Here is a 9,750-nt window from a genome sequence, read left to right as displayed (position 1 = left end):
TGCCTCCGAAACGTCGTGATTTTTATTTTATTTTTATTTTATTTTTCATTAATTTTAATGTCTTTTGCTTTATTTTCAAACACTTCAAACTGATCCCGCTGCGACATCAAAACATCCAGTTGAGATTTAAGAAGTTTAATAGCTGATTGAAGCTCCAGTGTTTCATGTTGAAGTGATTTGCTGACTTGATAGAACCTCTCTAGTATGACAGCCCAGAAGTTTGCCAAGAGAACTATTTACAACTTTGAAAGCTGCTTGAGTATAATTTGTGCTTCATAATGTGCGTCAGCTTTTTGATTTCCATCTTCTGAGATTAACTTTAAAGCTTCGTGAAAACAGCTGTAGCCTTTAGACAATGCTTTTGTGGCATCGGCCCTTGCAGACCATCTAGTATCTGATGCTCTTTTAACTACAAACGTAGATTCTCTTCCACCTTCAGCTTCAAGGCACCGAAGCATTGCTGAGCAATATCGAGTTGAACCAGAAAATAAATTGTAAAGTTTTTGTATAAGACCAAAGAATGAAACTGCCCCAATGCAGCTTTGCACAGCACTTAAACCTACCAAATTAAGGGAGCGTGCAGCACATGGAATCTAACGTGCAAGATGATTGATATTCATGATATGTGATTGAAGCCCTTTTGTAGCATCCTGACATGTTTGATGTGTTGTCATAAAAATGTCCTCTTAGATTAGCTAAATCAATTCCAATTTGTTCAAAGAATTTCAAGAAAATATTCTTAGGTTTTTTTCGGTAAAGTCACGTAGGTAAAAACATAAAAAAGTAAAATAAAATAAAAATCACGACGTTAATGTTTTTACCTACGTGACTTGACCGTAAAAACCTAAGAATATGAATCATTGCAGTCACGAAAGCTTCAAATCTAGAATTTCAAGACAATGTTGGCAAGGGCTTCTCCAGTGTGACTTGCAATGGGAATGAAAGTGAGAAAACGTTCAACAACCTCGTTATCTGATGTTCCAACAGAGCGAATAACTACAGTCGGCTGATCAGTGTTAGATATGTCTGGTGTTGAATCAACACCGATAGAAAACGATTTGGCTTCCTTGATTTATTCTACAATGTACTAATATGGGTTTTCCCTATTTTTTCTGGCAACAAAACTGACACCTTTTGCAAGGAATCATGCTTACATTAACCACAATACTTGCAGTCAAATGCAAACAAAAAACAATACTCTGATTATTTATGCATTGTCCTTGAAACTGATTGGTCCACACCAGAGGCAGCTTTCTTTAGAGCCTAGTCTCATATGGTGTTCGACCAGATGACGCCAAAAGGCGCACAGTTCAAAGACAACGCAATACCAGAGTAACGAGAGCTCGGGGTGAGCAGCTACATCATGGGACCTCCTTTGCCAGTACCAAAATATACTAATAGGGTTTTTCCCCTTGGTCGAACACCATATGAGACTAGGCTCTAAAGAAAGCTGTCTCTGGTGTGGACCAATCAGTTTCAAGGACAATGCATAAATTATCAGAGTATTGTTTTTTGTTTGCATTTGACTGCAAGTATTGTGGTTAATGTAAGCATGATTCCTTGCAAAAGGTGTCAGTTTTGTTGCCAGAAAAAAAGGGGAAAACCCCTATTAGTATATTTTGGTACTGGAAAAGGAGGTCCCATGATGATTCTTCTACAATGGTTTTCAATTCTTTATTTCCCATAGTCTCTATGACTTCCTCACAAATTGTTGAAGATAGATATGAAGCTTTTCCTCGTCCTCGATTACCACTTTTTGCTCTATGATAACTAAGAAAAGGATCATACTCAGCAAGTAATTCAAGTATCCCAAGGTAGTTGCCATTCTGTTGAGAATTAACTACTTCTATATCACCACGAAAGGATAATCCACGAGATGAGGTAAACTTTAGAGTTGAAACTACTCTTACACAAATCAAGATTGAAACTACTCTATGCAGTACTTTTGCCCAGTATTATTTTTCCTTTGTGAATTGGATTTCCAATATTGAGTCAATTCGTCCAAGTGCTTTTCGTCTAGAAATCCACGCCATCATAGAGGTCCCATGTCCAGAACCGTTCTCTTGTTCTGTCATCCGTGTAGAGGCATGTTTCCAGTCTGAAAATCCACCATCGGAAAACTTGGTTTTTGATTCCATGTATACCATCAAAGAGAACGCAAGCAAAGTTATAGGCATTTCCTATCTCCAGTTAAATGTTTTCTGAATATCAGAGTAATGTCTTTCGGATAAAGAAAAGTCATTATCATGGTGCTGGCATTCCACGGGACCTTGTTAACACCAAAAGGCACGTACCTCCTTGGTTATATTTGAGTTTGTCCACAAACCAATGTCATCTTGATACTCAGATCCGAGGTCATCTTTCTTCTGGTGGATGATGAGAATGATGAGAGGGTGATGGTGGGGTACAACCTCGATACCAGTCGCCGTGTCTGCGAGCGCCTCTCATTTCATCTTCGTTGTTTAGTTTTTATTTATTAACCGCCACCACCAAAAGTGCTTGCGCGGTGGTTCATCTGTGTCCAGTCGCGTGGTGCGTCTCGTGAGAGCGCCACCTCTGTCAAGCGATGCCCCCTAGCGTCCGATATCCTCAACTACAGCGCGCTCACGCGGACCGGTGTCGGTCCGTGGCCTGTTAGGAACCGGGCCGCACAGCAACAGGAGGTGTGAGCGGTGGGCGAGCGAGCGAAGCTTCATCATCTGTATTGACAGACGAAGCTTCATCATCTGTATTGACAGCCGCTCCCTATCGCTCGCATTGCCGTATGAGCTGCGCCTCCTGTCAGATCAGCTGCGGCATGAGATTCTCATAGGAGCGCGAACCCTGCTGTCAACTGCGCACACGAGGGGTCTCGGTTGCGCGCTCCTTATGAGAAGTCAGATTCCGACACTTATTTTAGTCTGCGCGTGGAACCCGCTCCCATGATTTAATTTACCACTTCCGTCCGCGCCTCTCTCCCGCATTACGCACTTGTCTCAGTTACAGTGTTGGCAAGCCCACAAGCTGCTAACCCCTGGCCAACATGAGTAAGAAAACAAACGTCGTAGGAGAGCTTCTTTGAAAAGGGCATAAGTATAACCCGTAAAAACAAAGTTTTTCACTCTAAATCCTTTATATGCGTGGCGGCTAGAGTCCTCTCGTCCTCTGGCTTGAGATGGCTGCCACCTATGGGTCAGATGATTGTCTGCCAGTATTAAGCAATTGGTAATTAAATATTTAATTTGTTTTCCCTAAACGGTGTAAAATTTTGGAATTTTTTTCACGAACATTAATTGTCTCGCACAACGAGTCTGTGTGCAAAATGTCAGCTCGATTGGATCACGGGAAGTGGGTTAAAAAACGACCGAAAGATGTGCACGGTCGTAAGCAAGCAAGCAAGCAAGTGAACTTAATATAAAGGATTTAAATAAGTATAACCCGTAAAAACAAAGTTTTTCACTCTAAATCCTTTATATGCGTGGCGGCTAGAGTCCTCTCGTCCTCTGGCTTGAGATGGCTGCCACCTATGGGTCAGATGATTGTCTGCAGTATTAAACAATTGGTAATTAAATATAATATTTTTGTCCTATAAAGTGTAACATTTTGGAAACATTTTTTCACGAACATTAATTGTCTCGCACAACGAGTCTGTGTGGAAAATGTCAACTCGATTGGATCATGGGAAGTGGGTTAAAAAACGACCGAAAGATTTGCACGGTCCTAAGCAAGCACGCAAGCAAGCAAGCAAGCACGCGAACTTAATATAAAGGATTTAAAAAAGACGGAATGATGACCCTCCGCCCTCCGGTCCGTGAACAAAAATTGTCTCCCACGAAACCGGCCCCTGGCGCCAGAAAGGTTGGGGACCGCTGCTCTCGAGGACGCTTGCAGGAGAAATTTGGCGATGAAGTAATAATAGTCCCTCGGACTATTATTGCAAGGAGGTTGCTTGCCGCTGCTGCTAAATTTGGGTTTTTAATTTGTAAAGATTTTTTCAGCCAATCAATGTTATTAATGGATGTTGTTAATTCATGTTATTATGATACAAGTGGGGTGGAGGAACCCGGAGAGCCCGGAGAAAAGCCACGCCTTGCGCGAGGGGGCAACGCGCTATCCCCCCGTACAGACGGAATAAACAGTTGGAGCCGCTGGTTGAGCTGACGTTGAGCTCACGTTGAGCTCACGTTAAGCTAACGTTGAGCTAACGTTGCGCTAACGTTGAGATAACGTTGAGATAACGTTGAGATAACGTTGAGCTAACGTTGGATCGGTGACGCCACCAAGTTCCACGTTAACTGGGATTCTGCTCAATCATTCTACTGCCAACTTGACCCCACGTTTGTCAACATTCGCTCATTTTTCTCGCGCTACAACCTCGCACAAGACAAAGATCCCCCGTATAGGCTGTAACAGACTGTTGGGGCAAGTGCTGTTAGCGAGCACCTATGAAGGCCGGCAAGGCACACGAAGGGGTGGGTGGCCAGCACCACGCCCGGCCGCCTTTGTTTCCCCAGTGGCGATGTTTACACACCGTACCGGGTACTCATTTGAGGCTGAGTCGACCTAAGGGAGGCCCATGACCGGTTCAGATAATCGTCCCTGGTGTTTGCCATGAGCGGAAATCGAACTCAGGTCGTCGGGTTCGTAGCGCAGCGCGCTAACCGCTGCACTACCGCTCCCACTGACTGACACACACACCCACTGACACACACCCACTGACACACACACCCACTGACACACACACCCACTGACACACACCCACTGACACACACCCACTGACACACACACCCACTGACACACACCCACTGACACACACCCACTGACACACACACCCACTGACACACACACACTGACACACACACACTGGCACACACACACTGACACACACAAACTGACACACACTGGCACATGCACACGGAGGCGTCCACACGCTTTGCACAATAGAAGCGAGATTTATCAACGGTAAAAAAAATAAAGTGTCCACAATCATCATTACGCACCGAAACCTTTAATTCAATAAACTTTTGTTTTCATAGAAAATTCATAAATACAAAAATATAAATGTGCTCTTTGCAGTAGTTTTTTAAGTTACATCTGTGTATATATATTATTTACAGTCTTGCGGACGGTACACAAGAAGCGCGCGCACTGTCGCAAATTGTCAGCCGCAATCGCAGAGTTCCACCACCACCACGCGTCCGTCTCAAGCAGAGTCACGGGGCCTGCGGTCTCCTCCATCTGTGGTCTCCTCCGTCTGTGATCTCCTCTGCCTCGTCCTCCGTCTGCGTGATCTTCGTCTCGAGTGACGCCACGACACTTTGGCTCCTCGTTCACCCGCGGGGCTCGTGCTTGCGAGAGATATTTCCTCCTTTTAAAACGTCAAATCTGCAAAAGAAAACATTTTTTTTTACAAGTTAGATCGACTGAAATCGTCGTTCGCGTTCCCTTGCTGGCTACGTCAACAGTCACGGAAACTCTCAGCAGACTGGTTTTTTTGAACACGCAAAGAATAATTTACAAAATGCGATAAATATCACGTGAGCAGCATCTCACCCACGCCCAATCAGCTCAAGCCTCCAGTTCGTCACGTGACTTACGCGTGGCCACCCCCACTATGAACCCCTCGCCCCGCCCCCTGTGAAAACAGACGCTGCTCCGTGCTGCTCCGTACAGCTCACTTCCGCTCACTCCTTCCCCTCTTCTGACCCGCCCCGAGTAACGCTCCTCTTATCAGCTCATCGGATTCCTTCAGTCCAAATATTCTCATTCTAATTCTCTCTCTCTTCCCTCCCCTGTCATCATCATCACCACCACCCTCTCATCAATGTCATCATCATCACCCTAACCGTTATCATCACCACCCTCTCATCATTATCATCATCACCCTATCATTATCATCATCACTCTCTCATCATTATCATCATCACCACTCTCTCATCATTATAATCATCATCATCACCATCTCATCATTATCATCATCACCCTCTCATCATTATCATCATCATCATCACCCTCCTATTATTATCATCACCACCCTCTCATCATTATCATCATCATCACTCTCTCATCATTATAATCATCATCATCACCATCTCATCATTATCATCATCATCACCCTCCTATCATTATCATCATCACTCTCTCATCATTATCATCATCACCACTCTCTCATCATTATAATCATCATCATCACCATCTCATCATTATCATCATCACCACCCTCTCATCATAATCATCATCATCACCCTCCTATTATTATCATCACCACCCTCTCATCATTATCATCATCATCACCCTCCCATTATTATCATCATCATCACCCTCTCATCATTATAATCATCACCACCATCTCATCATTATCATCATCATCACCACCCCTCTCATCATCATCACTACCCTCTCATCCCATCCCTTTCTCTGTCATCTCGCCCCCAGCCCCCCCCCCCCCGTCACACTCGCCCCCCTCCCCCCCCCCTCTTGCTGCCCTTTGACCCGCGGTTGTTGTAGCGGTGGTGCGGCACAACGGGGTCAAAGGTTGTTAACGATTCACCAAACATCACAAAGGGGGACTGGGGGGGGGGGAGGGGGGCACGCACCGGTCAGCATGGCGCTCGTCTGGGGCAGCAGCGACTGCTGCTCGTCCGCGCGGCCTCCGCGCTTGTCCGAGGCCTCTCGGTGCGCTCGCTTCGTCTTCACGAAGTAATCTGCGGACGGGAAGAGCGCAGAGAACACGTTAGTCAAATGTGTGCGCTGAGACAAGCGAATGACTGTGTGTGTGTATATACAAAGACAAAGAGCCCCCGTATAGCCTTAACAGACTGCGGCAAGTGCTGTTAGCAAGCGCCCATGAAGGCCACGAGGGGGGTGGGTGACCAGAACCACGCCCGGCCGCCTTTGTATCCCCAGTGGCGATGTCCACACACCGCATCAGGTACTCATTTGAGGCTGAGTTGACCTAGGGGATGCCCAGGACCGGTTCAGATAACCGTCACTGGGTGTTGGCCGTGAGCGGGAATCGAACTCGGGTCGCCCGGTTCGTAGCGCAGCGTAACGCTAACCACTACACCCACCGCTCCCCACGCACACACACACAGCATGTACGCACACGTGTACACTACTTGTTGCATACCGTGGACATACGTTTGCAGACGCGAACAGAGTCCCTCTGATACATTTTCCAAAGTCTAGAACAACACCGCATTTTACTCAATTGGGATTATACGAAGCAAACCGTCGTCCCCACCACCCTGCACCGTACGGACATGAAATTGAGACTCAAAACTTGGTCTCCGGCGTTCTCAACTGGTTGCACAAACTCACTCATCTCACTCACTCGCTCAATGAATCGCTCACCCTACCCACCCACCATCGCAACCCATTCACTCACCGAAACGTTCACTCGCTCGCCCACTCGCTCACTCGCAGATGGGACTCATCCTGACCTCGTGAGTTATCACCATGATCAAACGAAATAAGCTTGGAGCGTGGCTTTAACACGGCACGTAAGCCGGTGTCATTGCCACTGTTCTGTGTGCTCACGAGGCAGAAAGAGCTTTTGAGTTTGTGATCGGTTGTTAAGTTTTTTTTTTTATCGAGTTGCCCGATGGCTAGGAGATGTTAACTACCTTGCCTGGTATACAGGAGGTCGTGAGTTATATGCCAACCCTGACGCCTGCTGCTGTATATTTAGAGTTGTCATGTCTCTCTCTCTCTCCGTGGTCGCATGGATTTTACTCCGGGTTTTCCGGGATTTTCCCCTCCACATTTCGAATCAACATCACGCGTTTAGAGTGTTTGGCTGCTATTAATTTCCACGCGATGATAAGCGCACCTTGTTGAGCTATTATTTGTGGCCAGGACGCTTCTGATAAAAAAAAAGCTAATAACTCAGTGAGGCCTTAACTGGTAAAATAAAAAAATAAAAATAAATGGTTTAGTTTATACGTAGGCTTTCGCGACCAATAGCATCCATAATACAGGGTTTTTTTCACGTAAATAGTATTATCGTGTAAATATATATTTACGCGATCGAACCCAAAAAAAAACCTGTATTATGGAGTTCATTTTATGTAGAGAGAGACGGGAAGACGTATAATGAGAATGAGACGTTCAAAAAAAAAACTTTACAAATTTAGCTCCAGCAATTGCAGGGCTGCATTTTACGCACCACTCGCGGTTTGCCGAAACGACTCGACGAGACATAGCCACGACCCTCGTTTCAATCGGCACCACCCACCGCTGCACCACCCCGTGCCTCACCGGCGATGCGCGTAGCCGGCCGCTTGCGATGCGCCGAGTTGAACGCGGGCGGCGTGACCTCTGCGATTGGCCTGAAGGAGCTTCGAGACGCGAGGCTTTCTCCAGCCGGCCCCGTAATCTCCGTGTTGCCGCTGTTGGAGTTATTTTCCGCGTCGTCGTCGTCGTCGTCGACCGCGTGCTCGCCGTCGTCCCCGCCGTCACGGACGACGTCACAGTCGCAGCCGTCACCGTCTCGCGCGACGGCTGCGGGTCGGTAAAAGTTGGGCACCCGCACGGCGTCCACCTCCTCCCATCTCCACGCGGCCCCAGCCGCCTTCTCGCCAGCGCCCTCCTCCTCCTCATCATCATCCCCCTCCTCTGCGCGCTCGCACGGTCGCCCTGCAGCGAAGTCGAACCCCCACCGCGCGCGCGCAGCGGCCGCATCGTCGCGGAGTTTCTGCGCGAGCTCGTGACGCACGGAGAGAAGACACCGGGCCCGCTGCTGTTGCTGCTGCAGCTGCTGCTGCTGCGTCGTCTCGTCGGCACCGCCGAAGAGGAGGCGGCGGCGAACGCTGGCGACGCGACCCGGAGGGATCACGCAGGGCAGGGGCACGAAGAGGCGGCGGCGAGCGAGACTCGGGCCGCCGGCGGAGGTGGTGGAAGAGGAGCGCGGGGGGAAACTCATGACTGCTGCTGCTGCTTCTGCTGTTGCTGCTGATGTTGCTTCTGCTGCTGCTGCTTCTGCTGCTGCTTCTGTCGCTTCTGCTGCTGCTTCTTCTGCTTCTTCTGCTGCTGCTGCTGCTTCTGCTGCTGCTTCTGCTGCTGTCGCTTCTGGTGCGTTCGGAGCGAGTCGAGGACGCCCCAGGATTTCGCGGTTGCAGCAGCGAAGCCAAAGCGACCACAACCGAATCAGATACGCAGGGTGCGTGAGTGAGTGAGTCAGCGTGCTCACGCGTTTGCGCGTTGTGTACCCGCGTGTCGGTGCGCGTGTGTTTACAGAAGACGTGTACGGCAACCGCCTGTGTCTCCCTCGAACGAAGTGCAATATACCTGTTGACCTACGAGTTACGTATCGTATAGCCACCCTCGTTACACAAAGTTGGCTCGATAGCTTGCACTAAAATCTGCACGTGTAGCGTGAGTATCCCTGCGGCACGGTATGCGGCGCGCACGTGAATGTAAGCGCTCGCGTCTGAGCTCCTTCTCTGTCGTGATCGCGTAGAGACCTGCAAACACTCCCACGAGTAACGTCAGCGGCCAGGCTCGTGTCTCACACAGAGAGAGAGAGAGAGCGGAGATGAGAGGGCAGCCGACGTAGAATCAGGCCAAGTTGACAGCTGCCTTCAATCCGCCTCCTATTTATACCCGCCGGGTATTCGCTCCCCCATTGGTTGACTCGTGGAGACTATTGGAGTCACTTGGCATATTTTAAACGAGACTGGGGGGGGAGGGGGGTCTGTCGAGGCTTGTCGGATGAGCCACATGAATAACGCATGAACCAAATATCCAACCCGTTCGTGTCGCCGCCAAGGC

At 48.3% G+C, this 9,750-nt stretch overlaps 1 protein-coding gene across 1 annotated transcript; it reads right to left on the bottom strand.

The window, feature by feature from the left end:
• Window positions 1-5,046: 5,046 nt before the first annotated feature.
• LOC133342684 (uncharacterized) lies at window positions 5,047-9,536 on the bottom strand. The gene is made up of 3 exons (XM_061552009.1): window positions 8,239-9,536; window positions 6,576-6,683; window positions 5,047-5,364 (listed from the first exon to the last, which is right to left on the bottom strand). The coding sequence occupies exons 1-3, from the start codon at window positions 8,900-8,902 to the stop codon at window positions 5,351-5,353; spliced, it is 786 nt and encodes a 261-aa protein (XP_061407993.1). The 5' UTR covers window positions 8,903-9,536; the 3' UTR covers window positions 5,047-5,350.
• Window positions 9,537-9,750: the final 214 nt, after the last annotated feature.

This window comes from Lethenteron reissneri, chromosome 2 (assembly GCF_015708825.2).
Source record: "Lethenteron reissneri isolate LAM-NWPU_2019-01 chromosome 2, ASM1570882v1, whole genome shotgun sequence".
Taxonomy (NCBI): Eukaryota; Metazoa; Chordata; class Hyperoartia; order Petromyzontiformes; family Petromyzontidae; genus Lethenteron; species Lethenteron reissneri.
The sequence above is the reverse complement of the archived record's forward strand: the minus strand, read 5'-3'. Positions and strand labels throughout refer to the sequence as shown.

Excerpts from the sequence above, each read along its gene's own strand:
- LOC133342684 (XM_061552009.1), bottom strand. The coding sequence starts at position 8,902 with ATGAGTTTCCCCCCGCGCTCCTCTTCCACCACCTCCGCCGGCGGCCCG. Across the intron at positions 6,684-8,238 it reads GCCGGCTACGCGCATCGCCG|ATTACTTCGTGAAGACGAAG; the intron begins GTGAGGCACGGG and ends TCCCGTCCGCAG.